Source organism: Babylonia areolata, chromosome 5, assembly GCF_041734735.1.
Source record: "Babylonia areolata isolate BAREFJ2019XMU chromosome 5, ASM4173473v1, whole genome shotgun sequence".
Classification (NCBI taxonomy): Eukaryota; Metazoa; Mollusca; class Gastropoda; order Neogastropoda; family Buccinidae; genus Babylonia; species Babylonia areolata.
Window position 1 is genome coordinate 22,269,746 of NC_134880.1, and position 17,500 is coordinate 22,287,245.

At 46.7% G+C, this 17,500-nt stretch overlaps 1 protein-coding gene across 5 annotated transcripts in view; it reads left to right on the top strand.

Moving 5' to 3' along the window:
• Positions 1–17,500, top strand: part of LOC143281986 (uncharacterized) — a 66,916-nt gene that overhangs the window by 16,904 nt on the left and 32,512 nt on the right. For all 5 annotated transcript variants that reach the window (XM_076587366.1, XM_076587365.1, XM_076587363.1 and 2 more), the window contains exons 3-9: positions 1,788–1,874; positions 8,964–9,077; positions 10,256–10,312; positions 11,833–12,043; positions 13,535–13,749; positions 15,391–15,431; positions 17,259–17,396. In XM_076587366.1, coding sequence (XP_076443481.1) covers positions 1,788–1,874; positions 8,964–9,077; positions 10,256–10,312; positions 11,833–12,043; positions 13,535–13,749; positions 15,391–15,431; positions 17,259–17,396 — 863 coding nt within the window. The remainder of the gene's footprint in view (positions 1–1,787; positions 1,875–8,963; positions 9,078–10,255; positions 10,313–11,832; positions 12,044–13,534; positions 13,750–15,390; positions 15,432–17,258; positions 17,397–17,500) is intronic.

The following is a 17,500-nucleotide window of genomic DNA, read 5'->3' on the forward strand; positions in this document are numbered from 1 at the left end:
TTAAAACAACAACAACAACAACCAGACTTGTACAAACAATCGATGTCCATTTATAATTTAAGTTGCAGAGAAACTGTCCATCTGTAGGAAAATCACACAAAGAAATGTGGATGATTGTTTGCTGTGTTGTTTATTTGATTGATTATCTGTTGTTGTTTATTCCTTTTGTTTTTCTTTTTCTTTCTTTTTTCCTTTTTTTTTCCCTTTGTTTTTCTTTTTTGAGGGGAGGGGCGGTTGCCAATGAAGCCAAGCATGTTCAGCACTACGTAAAAAATTTCATTGGATAGATAGATAGATAGGTAGAACATCAAATATACATCATGTTGCATAGTCTGCATACAAACGAGGCCGCCCCTGCACCACACCAACCAGTTACCCCATTATGCCCTGTCCCCACCTGTACCTCCAGCCCCCACACCCATCCACCCCCACCCCCCAAAGTAAAAGTATAACAAAGAAAATAAAGGAAACCCATCCAATCGAATCCACAAACAACCCCCTTCTCTAACCCCCCCGCCCCTACCCTCAGAGAAAATTACTGAAAGGGAGAGGGAGAGAAGGAAAGAACGAATGCTTAGAGACAGGGAGAGAAGAGATCGTGAAAAGAGAGAGACTCCTGACGGGTGCACAGACATATTCATGCATTGAAGCGTCTGTATGTCTGTAAAACAAACAAACAAAAAATCGTCTCCTTCCCGTGATCTTTGGACTTCCTGGTCGAATTTGAAAAAGAAAAAGAAAAAAGAAAAAAAAAAGACCATGCACCATGCTGAATAAGTGTGCAGACTTCTTGGCGAGGTGCCATGCTTATCACGGATCTCGGGTATAGCATTTCGTTCTGTTCGGACGAATTGGTATGAAGAAGAGAAAAAGTGCTGATTTACACACACACACACACACACACACACACACACACACACACACACACACACACACATATATATATATATATATATATATATATATATATATATATATATGTATGTATGTATATTCTCTTTCACGGTTTTGAATGTGCCTTTTTTTCTTCTTTTTTTTTCTTTCTTTTTTTTTTCTTTTAATGTCAAGCGCTATTTTTGCTATCTCATATTATCTAGTCACCCGCAATTCAGTTTCCCTTCGTGTCCTATCAAAGAGTTTGACTGACCGATTGATTGATTGATCGATCGATTGATTGATTGATTGATTGATGGCTTACATAATCATTTTGCCAGACTACAAAATAAAAGTAACAAAAAAACAACAACAACAACAACAAAAAACCCGTAGGATTTGTACAATTGTGGTTTTGTGGGGAAAGATTCCGGTGGGTTTGTTTTGTTTTCGTTTATGTGTGTGTGTGTGTGTGTGTGTGTGTGTGTGTGTGTGTGTGTGTGTGTGTGTGTGTGTGTGTGTGTGTGTGTGTGTTGTTGTTGTTGTTGTCAACACCGTCTGCCACTCGCACCACCTTACCCCTTTCTGTCTGTCTGTCTGTCTGTCTGTCTCTCTGAATATGTGTGTTCGCGCGCGTTCGTGCCATTTGATTAACTATCAATTTTATGTGTGCGTGCGTGCGTGCCTGTGTGTATGTGTATGTGTGTGTGTGGGGGGGGGGGAGGTGTGTGCGCGCGTGGGCACGTGTGTATGTGTTTGTGTGTCCATGTGTGTATGTGGTGTGCGTGCGTGCGTGCGTGCGTGCGTGTGTGTGTGTGTGTGTGTGTGTGTGTGTGTGTGTGTGTGTGTGTGTGTGTGTGTGTGTGTGTGTGTGTGTGTGTGTGTGTGTGTGTGTGTGTGTGTGTGTTGTGCAGAAGAACGTGTGGACCCCAGTGTGGTGTGTTCTCAAACGGAACGGTACGATGTTCTTCTTCACCTGCCAGGACACCAGTTTGGAAACGGTGAGTCGTCGTCGTCATCATCATATCACCATAATCAGCATCCGCATCATTTGTAGCATCTTCTTCTCATCATCATCATCATCATCATCATCATCCATAGTAGCAGCAGCAGTAACATCATCATCGGCGGCAGTAGCAACAGTATCACCGTTGTCGTTGCCATCATGCATCGTCAGTACCGTCGTTATCATTGCCATCCAACACCTAAAGACGTTGACGACACCATCGTCGACTATCGTTGTTGTCTTCGTCGTCCATCTTATCATCTCTTTTGATCACGAGGGTCGTTAATGTCATGATTGTATTCAAAGCTTCCTCTCGCGCGTACACACACACACAGACACACACAGACACACACACACACACACACACACACACACACACACATGCACTCACCCACCCGCCACACACATGCGCCCCCCCCCCCCCCCCCCCACACACACCCACACACGTTCCACGTGCAAATGTTGGTTAACGCCGACACACTCAGGTGTTTATTTCCACACGCACAGACGCAAATTTTCACACGCATTGACAGATACCTTGACAAAAAGGAAGGTAAGCATTTTCAGGTTTCCGCTCAATCACACACGTACGTGTTCAAGCTCTCAGTCCGTGCTGAGATAAGAACGCTTGAACGCATCTCTAAAGAAAACTTCTTTGGAAAAAGAACAGCAATAACAACTTAAAAAAAACAAACAAACAACACCGTTCCTGATCCGTCTTCAACTGACCCCATTCCTCCCTCTCTCTCTCTCTCTCTCTCTCTCTCTCTCTCTCTCTCTCCGCCCCTCTCACCCTTTTCGCCCTGTACTTCCTGGTTCATTCTTTGTTTCCTGTTGTTGTTTTCTTCTTCTTCTTTTTTTTTTTTTATTTTTTTTATCAGAACCACTATCATTCACACTCACACCACCAACTTCATTTCTTTTCTCGAGATCACCCTTCTCTTCCCTTGAATTAAAAAGAAGATAATTATATTTATATTCACATCCTTATTCTCCTTACCAACCCCCCCCCCCTCCGCCCTACCAAGCCCCCACCTCGCCCCCGACCTCCCCCCCCACTCACCAGCCCCCCGCCCCTCAACACCACCTTGTTTCGCTCCCCCCACCCCTCCAGTCCTTCCTCTCTTCCGTTGCATTTTCTTACGTCAATCGCCTCCTCCTCCTCCTCCTCCCTCCTGCTGCTCTTACCCCTCCCCCCACCCTCCTATTCCTGCTCCCCCTCCTTCTTCTCCTCCTCCTCGTCTTCGTCCTCCTCCTCCGACTCAGACTCTTCCTCCTCTTACCCCACCTCCTCTTCCTCTTGCTTCTCCTCCTCCTCTTCCTCCTCCTCTTCCTCCTCAAACCCGACTCTTCTTCCTCTTCCTCCTCCACTTCTGCCTCCTCTTCCTTTTGCTTTTCCGCCTCCTCCTCTTCCTCTTCCTCCTCTTTCTTCCTCCTCCTCTTCGTCTTCCTCTTCCTCCTCCTCCACCTCCTCTTATTCCGCCTCCTCTTCCTCGTCTTCCTCCTCCTCTTCCTCCACCTCCTCCCTCTCTTCTCCTTCTCTCCCTCGTTTTCCTCCTCCTCCTCTTTCTCATCCTCTTCCGCCTCGACCTCCTCTTCCTTCTCCTCCTCCTTCTCCTCTTCCTCCTTCTCTTCCTCCTCTTCTTCCTCGTCCACATCCTCCTTCTCCTCTTCCTCCTTCTACTCCTCCTCTTTCTCCTCCTCTTCCGCCTCTACCTCCTCTTCCTTCTCACCTCCCTCCTTCTCCTCCTCCTCCTCCACCTCTTCCTCGTCCACCTCCTCCTCCTCCTCCTCTTCCTCGTCTTCTACCCCTCACCACATCTTCTTTGTTGGCTTTTTCACATGTCGTCAGCTTTTCACATATCGTCAGCTTTTTTATGAATTGAAAAGAAATGTGCATGTACAGAAGAAAAAAAAAAACCTGTTTCGCAAGGACCTCCTACCCGTTACGCAGGACAACTGCAGGACTGTCAATAATTGAAAGGGTTTTTAATTAATTCAAAATATTCACGGCTTGCACCCCAACCGGGCACTTTGAACTACTCACAAAGGCTGCCAGTGTGCGAGGTTCTCTGTGTGTGTGTGTGTGTGTGTGTGTGTGTGTGTGTGTGTGTGTGTGTGTTTGTTTTTTTTGTTTTGTTTTTGTTGTTGTTGTTGTTTTGTGTGTTTGTTTGTGTGTGTGTGTGTCTTTGTTTGTGTGTGTGTGTGTGTCTTTGTTTGTGTGTGTGTGTGTGTGTGTGTGTGTGTGTGTGTGTGTGTGTTTGCGTGTGTCTGTGTTTGTGTGTCTGTGTGTTTGTCTGTCTGTCTGTATGTCTGTGTTTGTGAGTGTGCGTGCGTTTCTATGTGTGTGTGTGCGCGAGCGCGCGTATGTGTGTGTGTTTGTGTGTGTGTGTGTGTGTGTGTGTGTGTGTGTGTGTTCGTGTGTGTGAAGGAGAGAAACATATATGCCAGGCCAAATGCAGACCCCCCTGATCTTGCTTTTCAGTAAACCTGCTGTGACGGTTGAGGAGACTTCTTTGCGGCGAGGACAATACCTGTTGAAAGGACGATCTGTTATGTAAGAAGGGAGGGAGGTGGAGAGGCCACTGAGGAATGAAAATTACACAGAGAGAGAGGGGGGGGGTAAACATAGGGGAGACAGAAGGAGAGAGAGAATGGGGTAGCGGAGGAGAGAGAGAGAGAGGGGGGTGGAGACATAGGGGAGTGAGAAGGAAACAGAGGGGGGCAATGTGGGAGGGAGGAGAGAGAGATAGAGGAAGCCGAAGGAGAGAGATGGGGGAGAGAGAGGAGGGAGAAGGAAACACAGAAGGACAATGGTGAAGGGGAGAGAGAGAGAGAGAGAAGAGGGAGATGGAGTGAGCAAGGGGGTGGCAAAGGGGGAAACACAGAGAGATATAGTGGAGAGAGAAGGAGAGAGGGAGGATGAGGGAAGGAGGAGAGAGAGAGAGGCATAGAACGACGGAAGAGAGATGGGGGAGGCAGAGAGAGAGAGAGACAGAGAGAGAGAGCGATTGGGAAGGGGGAAAGGAGAGAGGGCGGTTAGGGAGGAGACAGAGCGGGCAGATGGGGAGGGAGAAGAGAGGGGGAGGTGAGGGAGTAGAGAGATAGAGCGGGGGGAGGGGGACATAGGGGAATGAGAAGGAAACGGGGACAATGGGGGAGAGAGGAGAGGGAGAGATAGAGGAGGGAGAAGGAGAGAGATGGGGGAGGGAGGAGAGGGAGAGATAGAGGAGGGAGAAAGAGAGAGATGGGGGAGGGAGAGATAGAGGAGGCAGAAGGAGAGAGATGGGGGAGGGAGGAGAGGAAGAGATAGAGGAGGGAGAAGGAGAGAGATGGGGGAGGGAGGAGAGGGAGAGATAGAGTAGGGAGAAGGAGAGAGATGGGGGAGGGAGGAGAGGAAGAGATAGAGGAGACAGAAGGAGAGAGATGGGGGAGGGAGGAGAGGGACAGATAGAGGAGGGAGAAGGAGAGAGATGGGGGAGGGAGGAGAGGAAGAGATAGAGGAGGCAGAAGGAGAGAGATGGGGGAGGGAGGAGAGGGACAGATAGAGGAGGGAGAAGGAGAGAGATGGGGGAGGGAGGAGAGGGAGAGATAGAGGAGGGAGAAGGAGAGAGATGGAGGAGGGAGGAGAGGGAGAGATAGAGGAGGGAGAAGGAGAGAGATGGGGAAGGGAGGAGAGGGAGAGATAGAGGAGGCAGAAGGAGAGAGATGGGGGATGGAGGAGAGAGATGAGGGAGAAAAATGAGAGAGAGGATGGCAAAGAGGCAGACACAGAGAGAGATAGTGGAAAGAGAATGAGAGAGGGAAGATGGGGGAAGGAGGAGAGAGATAGGAGGCAGAAGGGGGGAGGTGGGGGACGGAGGAGAGAGAGAGGGGGGAGGGAGAAGGAGAGAGATGGGAGAGGGAGGGGAGAGATATAAAGTAGGGAGAAGGAGAAAGATGAGGAGAGAGAGAGAGAGAGATAGAGGGGGCAGAAGGAGAGAGATGGGGAGGGAGGAGAGAGAGAGAAAGAGGAGGGAGAAAGAGAGAGATGGGGAGGAGAGAGAAAGAGGAGGGCCTAGGGAGAAAGAGAGAGATGGGGGAGGAGAGACAGAGACAGAGAGGCAGAAGGAGAGAGATGGGGGAGGAGAGAGAGAGAGAGGAGGCAGAAGGAGAGAGATGGGGAAGGAGAGAGAGAGAGAGAGGAGGCAGAAGGAGAGAGATGGGGGAGAGAGAGAGGAGACAGAAGGAGAGAGATGGGGGAGAGAGAGACAGAGAGAGAGAGAGAGAGGAGGCAGAAGGAGAGAGATGGGGGAGGGAGAGGAGCGAGAGATATATTGGATTTGTACTGTATTTGTATTTCTTTTTATCACAACAGATTTCTCTCTGTGAAATTCGAGCTGCTCTCCCCATGGAGAACGCGTCGCTACACTACAGCGCCACCCATTCTTTTTGTATTTTTTCCTGCATGCAGTTTGTGTGTGTGTGTGTGTGTGTGTGTGTGTGTGTTTTGTTGGGTTTTTGTTTCTATCGAAGTGGATTTTTCTACAGAATTTTGCCAGGAACAACCCTTTTGTTGCCGTGGGTTCTTTTACGTGCGCCAAGTGCATTTTGCACACGGGACCTCGGTTTATCGTCTCATCCGAATGACTAGCGTCCAGACCACCACTCAAGGTCTGGTGGAGGGGGAGAAAATATCGGCGGCTGAACCGTGATTCGAACCAGCGCGCTCAGATTCTCTCGCTTCCTAGGCGGACGCGTTACCTCTAGGCCATCACTCCACAGAGGAGGGAGAAGGAGAGAGATTGGGGAGGGAGGAGAGAGATAGAGGGGGAGGAGAGAGAGAGAGATAGAGGGGGGAGAATGAGACAGATGGAGGAGGGAGGAGAGAGAGAGAGAGAGGAGGGAGGAAACACAGGGGGAGAATGGGGGAGGTAGATGGGGGGGGGGGGGGGGGTAGAGGATGGAGGTGGTGAGAGAGGAGAGCAAAAGAGGGAGACAGAGAGAGAGAGAGAGAGAGAGAGAGAGAGAGAGAGAGAGAGATAGGTGAGACGGGATGGGGGAGGGAGGAGAGAGAGAGAGGAGGGAGGAAACACAGGGGGAGAATGGTGGAGGTAGATGGGGGGGGTGGGGGGGTAGAGGATGGAGGTGGTGAGAGAGGAGAGCAAAAGAGGGAGACAGAGACAGAGAGAGAGAGAGAGGAGAGACGGGATGTGGGAAGGAGGAGAGAGAGGCATAGGGGAGGGAGAAAGAGAGGAGGAATGGGGGAGGCAGAGATAGATTAGGGAGAAGGGGGAGAGAGAGAGAGATAGGGGAGAGAGAAGGAGATAGGAGGATGGAGGATGTATATATATATATATATATATATATATATATATATATATATATATATATATATATATATATATATATATGGGGAAGGGAGAGAGAGGGGTGTGGAGAGAAAGAGGCATAGGGGAGAGAGAAGCAGAGAGAGAGGAGAACAGTTGCGTAGGAAGGAGATAGAGAGGGAGAGAGAAAGAGACTCAGAGAGTGAGAAGACAGAGGGGGTTAACGTGTGTGTGTGTGTGTGTGTGTGTGTGTGTGTGTGTGTGTGTGTGTGTGTGTGTGTGAGGGAGAGCGAGAGAGTTTTATGAATGCCTCACAATTCTCTCACTGACAGCGGTAAAAAATGATGGATTTCTCTGTTTTTGTCTGTCTGTCTCTCTGCCGCTCTCTCTCTCTCTCTCTCTCTCTCTCTCTCTCTCTCTCTCTCTCTCTCTCAACGATATGCGCATATTTGTGTTTGTCTTACGACGTGAATGTATGAATGAAACACGATAACAAACGGCTGCTGTTCTGCACTTGCTGTCAACTCAGCAGACAGCTGTTTATGAAATTTCTAAAAGTGTTCCAATAAACACACACACACACACACACACACACACACACACACACACACACACACACACACACACACACACACACTATTATTATTATGCTTCTGCTGCTACTGCTACTACTACTACTACTTCTTTTATTTTATTTTTTTTCTAATTGTGTTACATGAATCATTCTTGTTTACTACTTCAAAACATATACTATCACTACTTCAAAACAAATACAATCTTTTTTTTTTTCTTCTGTTATTCACCGCTGCATTTCTTCCTGTGGTCCACAGAATGTCCCCACGGAGTTTCCTGTTGTTGATGCAGATAATTGTATGTTTGATGACACTGGTTCTATTTTTTACCGACTATTTTTGGATCGATACTTGTTTTGCAAGGATTATATATGTCCGCCTATTCACGTGGGCTGACATCGCGACAGAAGCATGTGGAAGCGTGTATGTTAGCGGATGTCGACGAAACTGAAAAGTATTATTTTATGTAGGACACATGCCATTCAGAGTCTGCGTGTAACTTTGTCATCAGGTTGACTTTAATTTTGTTGTTTTGCTGTTGGGTGGTTTTGTGATGGTTTTCTTTGGTTTGACTGGTTTAGTACTTGTTTGTATGGGCTGCTGATGTCCTGTTTGATCATATCAATATTGTTTGTAGTTAAAGCGGTATTAGTTTGCGTATGCTTGCATATGTGTGTGTTTGTGTGTGTGTGTGTGTGTGTGTGTGTGTGTGTGTGTGTGTGTGTGTGTGTGTGTGTGTGTGTGTGTGTGTGCATGTTTGCGTGGTGTGCGTGTGTGTGTATGTGTGTGAGTGTGTGTGTGTGTGTGTGTGTGTGTGTGTGTGTGTGTGCGCGCGCGCTACTTTATACGAGTATGTCGACAACCTATCTTATCCGCCTCCGACTGCAATTACTATTACCACTGCTACTGCTGCTGCTGCTACTACTGTTGCTGCTGCTGGCACTACTACTACTACTACTACTACCACTACAGCTACTACTACCACAATGCTGCTGTCGTTACTACTGCCGCTGCAACTATGCTATATTTCTACTGCTGGTGCAGCCATGCTTCGGTTACTACTATTGCTGCTGCTAACACTGCTGCTACTGCTACAGCTACCACTATTATTACTACTGCTGCTACTATTGCTGGTGGTGGTGGTGGTGGTGGTACTACCACCCTCAATCCTAAAGCGTGGCTGTCTCTCTCTCTCTCTCTCAGCACGTCGGCACGTTGAAGCTGTCGAGTGACAGCCGGTTCCAGAACGGGCCGGGCAGCCAGAAAGAGGGCTTCAAATTCGACCTCTTCATCCACAACAAGAAAAAGAAATTCAGGGTGAGAGGCTTAGTGGTATCCCCCCCCCTCCTTCCACCCCCACTCCCCCCCCCCTTCTCTGTCTGTCTCTGTCTGTCTCTGCCTGTCTCTGTCTCTCTCCCTCCCCTCTCTGTATCTGTCTCTGTCCTGTCTCTGTCTGTCTCTGTCCCTCTCTCTGTCTCCCCCCCCCTCTCTCTGTCTCTGCATGCCTCTCTGTCTCTGTGCCTTTTTCTCTGTCTGTATCTGTCGTGTCTGTCTCTGTCTCTGTCTCTTTTTCTATCAACCTATCTCCCCCCACCCCCGCGCCCTCCCCCTCTCTCACTCTCTCTATGTCTGTCTGACCCCGCATGTGTCACATTTTATGTGTAGCTCGCTGTATCCCAGAGTAACTGATTTTATTGTTGGACAGATCATGAAGTAGACAATTGACCTGCTGACAATGGATCTGTTTAGGCTAGCGTTAAGAAGTATCACACCCTCTCTATCTCTTTCCTACCTGTCTGTCTCTCTTCTTTCTCTCTGTCTGACCCCCCCCCCCCCCCCCCCCCCCCCCCCCCCCCTCTATTTCCCACAAATAGTTCCATGAACTGAATGACGTTCCGTGCATGTCTGCGTTTTGATTGAGCAGACGTTTCGTTTCTTTGCATTGTTTCTCTTTATTTCAGTATTACACTTACAAGGTTGGTTTGTTTGTTTGTCTTTCTCTTTCAATGAAGTTTCAGTTTCACTTTCTCAAGGAGGCGTCACTGCGTTCGGACAAATCCATACACGCTACACCACATCTGTTGAGCAGATGCCTGACCAGCAGCATAACCCAACGCGCTTAGTCAGGCCTTGAGTGCATGCTTACATATTTGTGTACCTATGAAAGTGGATTTCATTTTACGTAATTTCGCCAGAGGACAACACTCTCGTTGCCATGGGTTCTTTTTCAGTGCGCCAAGTGCGTGCTGCACACGGGACCTCGGTTTATCGTCTCATCCGAAAGACTAGACGCTCAATTTGATTTTCCAGTCAAACTTAGGAGAAAGGGCGAGAGCGGGATTCGAACCCACACCCTCACGGACTCTCTGTATTGGCAGCTGAGCGTCTTAACCATTCTGCCACCTTCCTCCTTCAATGAAGAGGTGGGATGCTAAAGATAAAATTCATGTGATTGGTTGTTGCTTCTAGTTTGTTTTTGTTCTTTTTCGTCCAAGGTGAAGAAACCGTATGACCGGGAATTATGGAGAGCTTACATGGTGGGAGTGATCACAGTAAGTATGTAGCTGTTGTGTACTTGTTACGAAAAATGCATTGAACTGGTGCGAACATCAGTGTCGATATCTATAGGTGACTAAATCTGCTGATAATATCACAGAAAAAAAAAAAAACCCAAACAATTCGTGTGTCCCTCTGACAAATTTAAAACAATTTCTAAAAGAGGTCACCGGTGGTTTTTCTGTTTCTGTTTGATCTCTCAGTCTCCGTGCCTCTCTGTGTCCCCGTCTCTGTCTCTCAGTTTGTCCGTCTGTCTCTCTATCTCTGCTTCTCTCTTTCACCCTCTCTCTCTTTATTTCTGTGTGTCTGTCTGTCTATATGTCTGTCTATCATGCTGTCAGTCTGTCTGTCTGTCTGTCTGTCTCTCTATCTCTCTCTCTCACTGTGCGTGCGTGCGTGCGTGCGTGCGTGTGTGTGTGTGTGTGTGTGTGTGTGTGTGTGTGTGTGTGTGTGTGTGTGTGTGTGTGTGTGAGGTAAACATCTCTGCAGGAAATGTTTGGTTGTCATGTTCTTTGATTTATGATGTAGGCACAACTCATCATGGCTCCTCCACTCCACCACCAAGCCCACACATACTGCGTGTGTGTGTGTGTGTGTGTGTGTGTGTGTGTGTGTGTGTGTGTGTGTGTGTGTGTGTGTGTGCGTGTGTGTGTATGTGTGTGTGTGTGTGTGTGTGTGTGTGTGTGTGATAGAGAGAAAGAGTCAACAAACAACATATACAAAGCATCCAAATCATGTGAGATCATTAACTCCACTGTAAGAGGTTAAACCAAAGTAAACAAAATGGTATACCTTAGTGTAGTGGGAAAGTGTGTGTGTGTGTGTGTGTGTGTGTGTGTGTGTGTGTGTGTGTGTGTGTGTGTGTGTGTGTGTGTTTGAAGTATGTTGAATACACACGTGTATTCAAAATGCATCTCCTCGCCAGTCAACCAGACATCAACAAAAACCAGTTCGATGTAAACTTTTTCTTTTTAGGGGGGTGGGGTCGGGGCAATTGCTGTTTTTGCTTTTGTTATTGTTGTGTTTGTTGTTGTTGAAATATAGGGAACACGTACATATCTAAAATCACCTTGCTAGTCAACCATTTAATATGGTGTGTGTGTGTGTGAGAGAGAGAGAGAGTGTGTGTGTGTGTGTGTTTTGCCCTGTCCCAGTGTACACAACTTCAAGTTAATGCTGCTTATGCTACTAATTCAGCTAGTACACAGGTAAATAAAAGGTCCATTGGAACAAAAACACAGACACTTCCTCATAAAAAACGAAATTTTTCTTTCTCTTTCTTGCAACAATGTATGCTCTTTCTCCTTTCTTTCTTTCTTTCATTTATGGCTCCTCCACCTCCACCACCAAGCTCTTACACTCCATTAAAACAATCACCGACTTAATAACCTGTATCGACACCCTCACCCCACCCCACCCCCTTCCACATACACACACCTACCCCCATTACCCCATATCTTGTATGCGTGTATGTATCTTCCTTTCTTTTCTTTCTTTCTCTTTTCTTCCTCTGCAGGGCACTGTGCCCCAGGATGGAACCCTCTCCCCTCAGGACATGCAGGTGCTGCTCAGCAAGTTCCAGCAGCTCAATGGCCCTACTTACCCCTCCTCAGCCTCCCCCTCCGCTACCGCCGTCACCAGCCCTCCCACTGCCGACCGCCGCACCTCCGTCCCCGTGCCTTCCACTCCGACCTTTGGGGACTCCGATGGGTCCCTGTCATCCCTGGGTGAGACTTCCATTTTCTTCCCAACTTTCAGCTGATATATCACAGATTGACACAAGCTTTTGCTGAAAATGATAGTCAGTCGTGTCGGACTATGACCACCTTGTCATCCTTGGGTGAGACTTTTTCCCCCTCCCCAGCGCTCAGCTTATACATACATACATACATATATATATATATATATATCACAGATTGACGTAAGCTTTTGCTGAATATGATAGTCAGTCGGGTCCGACTATGATCACCAGAACAGCAGAGAGGAGGCATCTTGCTGTCCTGACTATCTGATTTGATTGAATTGATTTGATATGGATACTTATGCAGGGCCTATCCTCGGTCGGAGATTAAATTGATTTGATTTGATATGGCTCGTATTTATATAGCATCGGAGACCAAGCTCTAAGCGTTTTACGAATTCTGGGTCATTTGCGCAACAGGCGGCCAACCTGAGTAGAGTCGAATGACGACTGCCGGCAATTGGGCGCTCATCATTCGTTTCCTGTGTCATTCACTCAGATTTCAGACACGCATTCAGCCACAATAATCAGAAGCATGTGAAGCATATTCTTGCAGTGGTATGTTTGTTTTGTTGTTTTTTTGTTTGTTTATTGTAGTTATTTCATTTCAATGTTGTTTTGTTGTTTTTGTTCTTGTTATTTTTGTTGTTGTTTTTGTTGTTGTTGTTGTTTTGTTGTTGTTTTTGTTTGTTTTTGTTTGTTGTTGTGTTTTTTGGTTTTTTTGGGGGGGGGCTTTGTAATTTCAAGTATTTTATTTCTTTTGACAGCAATATAATTGATTACTCCTCTACACAGTGACCCACCCCTCCACTGTTACCTTTTTCTCAATACCCCCACCCCTCCCCTGCCACTTTCCAATGTCCAGTTCCTCATTCAGTTTCCAAACCCATTCCATGAGGTGTACGTGAGAGTTGAAACGAATGCGCACGTGTCTAAACCGACATGTAACTGAATAGAAAATAAACCATTGTGAACAAGAAAGACGCTGTGTTCATTTTTTTTCGAAGCCTGCCAACTCAATATATATATATATATATATATATATATATATATATATATATATATATATATATATATATATATATATATATATATATATATATATAATCATATACAAATGTATGTATGTGTGTGCCTGTGTGTGTGTGTGTGTGTGTGTGTGTGTGTGATGTGTGTGTGTGTGTGTGTGTGTTGGTTTGTGTGTGTGTGTGTGTGTGCTGAAACGAAGGAATGCGTACGTCTTTAAAATTACTTTGTAAATGAACAGAAACTAAACCAAGAATGTGTGTGTGTGTGTGTGTGTGTGTGTGTGTGTGTGTGTGTGTGTGTGTGTGTGTGCCTCTGTGTGTGTGGAGAGAGAGAGGGGGGGTGGGGCATGTGATGAAACGAATGAATGCGTGCGTATCTAAATCACCTTATAAGTGAATAGAAAATAAACCAGAGAGACAAAGAAAAACAAAATTGTTTTCTTCCTCAGGCTTGCAGCTGGAGGGCTCGACACAGCGCCGCGGGTCCCTGGGGTCCCTAGGGTCCACCTCAGGTACTACCAGCAGCGGGGACGGAGGGTTCGATCCTCCGGGAGTGCGCAGTCTGGAAGGCTTCAGCATCGGGTCAAGCGGGGGCCGTCGCTCGCAGGGAGGCAACTCTGACTCTGACTCCGGAGTCATCGACAACTCTGGGGGACCTTTCATGGTGGGTGTGGGGGGGGGGTGGGTGAGGTGGGAGGATGGTGGGGGGGTTGGATGGGATGGGAATTGGGGTAGTGGGTGGGTGGGAGGATGGGGGTGGAGGGGGAATAGCGAAATGAAACGAAAAGAGATTTTTGTTCTTTTTCTCGTTTTTGTTTGTTCTTCTTGTTCTTGTTCTCGTTCTTGTTGTTGCTGTTGTTGTTGTTGCTGTTGTTGTTGTTGTTGTTGTTCTTGTTGTTCTTGTTCTTCTTCTTTAATGTGTTTGAGTGTATGGGCGTGAATGTCTACGTGTGTGTTTGTGTGCTTGTTTTATAAGTTTGTGAGTGAGTGAGTGAGTGTGTGTGTGTGTGTGTGTGAGTGTGTGTGTGTGTGTGTGTGTGTGTGTGTGTGTGTGTGTGTGAGAGAGAGAGAGAGAGAGAGAGAGAGAGTACATACATGTAATGTACTAATTGTTCTTTTCATCGCTTTGTTACCTTTAATAGACTATTCCGGTTACTATTCTTATTCGTCGTTCTTATTATTTTATTTTATTTCATTTTATTTCTTTATTTTTATGTTTTGTGTCGTTCTTTATTTTTATATTTTGCGTCCTTAAATGTGCCTAATTCTTTACCCATTGAAGATTCAATCAACCAATCAATCAATCTTCTTCTCCTCCCCCCCCCCCTTCCCTCCCCTTCCTCCTCCTCCGCCTCCTCTTCTTCCTTCCATTTAAAAAAAAAAGATTTTTTAAAATTCATATGGGTAATTTTACGTCCAGTCCTGAAGTGCAAAACAAAAACAACAAAAAAACGAGTGCAGAACCCCCCCCCCCCCCCTCACGCCCTCAACCCCCCCCCCCCCCCCCCACCACCACCCACACCCCTCCCTGGAAACAGCAACAAGAAGAACAAACAAAAAAACACCCTGAACAGAAAATGACAGTTGTAAATCAAAGCAAGGACATGGTGACCTATTTGTGTTCAGACACGCTTCTTGCTGGAAAATGTCGACGGGCGCAATAGCCGAGTGGTTAAAGCGTTGGACTGTCAATCTGAGGGTCCCGGGTTCGAATCGCGGTGACGGCGCCTGGTGGGTAAAGGGTGGAGATTTTTCCAATCTCCCAGGTCAACATATGTGCAGACCTGCTAGTGCCTGAACCCCCTCCGTGTGTATATGCAAGCAGAAGATCAAATACGCACGTTAAAGATCCTGTAATCCATGTCAGCGTTCGGTGGGTTATGGAAACAAGAACATACCCAGCATGCACACCCCCCTCCCCCGAAAACGGAGTATGGCTGCCTACATTGCGGGGTAAAAACGGTCATACACGTAAAAGCCCACTCGTGTACATACGAGTGAACGCAGAAGAAGAAGCTGGAAAATGTCACACGTGGAAAAAGAGAGAGAGGAAGGGGGGGGGGGGTGGAAAAGAGACAGACAGACAGACAGACAGACAGACAAACACAGAGCTAACGAAAGGGGTGATGGAGCGAAGGTCATTGTATTGGCATTGAATCAGGGGTAACGGAGACGATGTGGGTGGATGAGTGATGGGAGGTAGGGTAGGGGAGGTGTGGGAGGGGCTAGTTGTCTTTGTTGTTGTTGTTGTTGTTGTTTTTTCTGGGTGGAGAGTGTGTTTCATCCCTTGTTGTCTGTCCTACAGCATCACAAATTCGACTTGTTCGGAAACACCAACACGCCATCGTGAGTACTGCTGCTGTCTTCCTTTGCCTGTCTGTCTGTTTGTCTGTCTGTCTTTCTCTTTATCGGGTTGGCATATGTGTGTGAATATCATATTTGGTTACGTAAACACACACACACACACACACACACACACACACACACACACACACACACACACACACACACACACACACACACACACACACACACACACACACACACACAATGCGCGCATCTATTTTCTTTACATTCATGAATCATAAAGATGTCCACACACGCAAGTGTTAAAATATAAACTGGTATACGCAAAAAAAGAACGATTCAATAAACCAACGAGGAGACGAAGGAAGGAATGAACTTAATGAAACATGAAGTGATAAATGAATAAATAGATGACAGGCGCAATAGCCGAGTGGGTAAAGCGTTGGACTTTCAATCTGAGGGTACCGGGTTCGAATCTCGGTAACGGCGCCTGTTGGGTAAAGGGTGGAGATTTTTCCAATCTCCCAGGTCACCATATGTGCAGACCTGCTAGTGCCTGAACCCCCTTCTTGTGTATACGAAAGCAGAAGATCAAATACGCACGTTAAAGATCATGTAATCCATGTCAGCGTTCGGTGGGTTATGGAAACTAGAGCATACCCAGTATGCACACCCCCAAAAACGGAGTATGGCTGCCTGCATGGCAGGGTAAAAATGGTCATACACTTAAAAGCCCACTCGTACCAGTGAACGTGGGAGCTACAGCCCACGATCAAAGAAGAAGAAGAAGAAGAAAATAGATAAACAAAAGGATAAGTAGTGAAATGAATAAACAAACAGACCAACAAAGTTACTGCGCCAACGAAACAAAATAAACAAACACAAATAGTTATGAGCACATTCTTATTTTATTTCAAGTGCTTCGTATCTTTTTTTATTTTTGTTATTTTTTATATGATTTACGTGAATAACGTTCAGATTATTTTCTTATGCTATGGGGCTAATTGGCCTTTGTGGACCATCCCAACGCCTTCTGTCATGAAGCCTTCATGGCCGAGAGAGTGGGGATGTAACTTGAGCAAGACAGTTTACACTCTGTAATCGAATTCTAGCCCAGATTGTCAGGACAGCAGTTGCCTCCTCTGCTGTCCTGGTAGTTGTTGTCGGAGATGACTAGACTGACTATCATATAAGGCAATGCAAGGCAAAGAAAAAAGTTTATTTTTTTGGTGCCCCTTTGGGGCATTGAAACGTTCCCTCTTTTACACATACCATACAAACAAGAAGAGTGATGTCAAAAGAACAAAAAGAAAACAAAAAAGCCCATTCGCGCAAAAACGCAAATACACAAAATGATAAATACTTTTTTCCTTAGTCATTAACAACATTCTTGTCTACATCAACAGACGTAACTTTATCGAAAAGCAGTAGCATACAGCAGTAGATGAAATAAATCACAAATAAGTAAATAAATAAATAAGTTAATAAATAGATTTAAAAATAAATCTTCTTCTTCTCCTTCGTGAGCTGCAACTCCCACGTTCACTCGTATGCACACGAGTGGGCTTTTACGTGTATGGCCGTTTTTTAAACCCGCCATGTAGACAGCCATACTCCGTTTTCGGGGGGTAAATAAATAAATAAACAAATACAATTCAAAAAACGCTCCTGAGCCGAGTTGCATGAAGCGTATCTTTGCACATGAGTTAAGAACGTTCCCAAGTATGTGGAGTTGGGGAGAACATTCTGTGACGGAAAACTAAGCTTCACGCTGCAAAAGTTCGCTCAGTCATGCAACCCCCACTCCCCCCCCCCCCCACCCGCCACCCCCTCCCCCCTTCCCCCTCCAAACCCCCTGGGTGGCAGGTGGTTCTTCGAGGACTGTAACAGGGAGCTGGCGGAGAAGATCCTGCAGGAGTGCCGGGCCATGGGCAACACCCTGATGAGGGTCAGCACCTCGGCCAGACCCACCGGCAGCTACGCCATCTCCAAACGGCTGGAGAGGTCAGGGGGGGTGTGAGGGGTGAGGGGGGGGGGGTGTGCGTGTGGGTGGGTTGGGGTGGTGAAGTGTGTGTGCGTGTGGGTGGGTTGGGGTGGTAGGGTGTGTG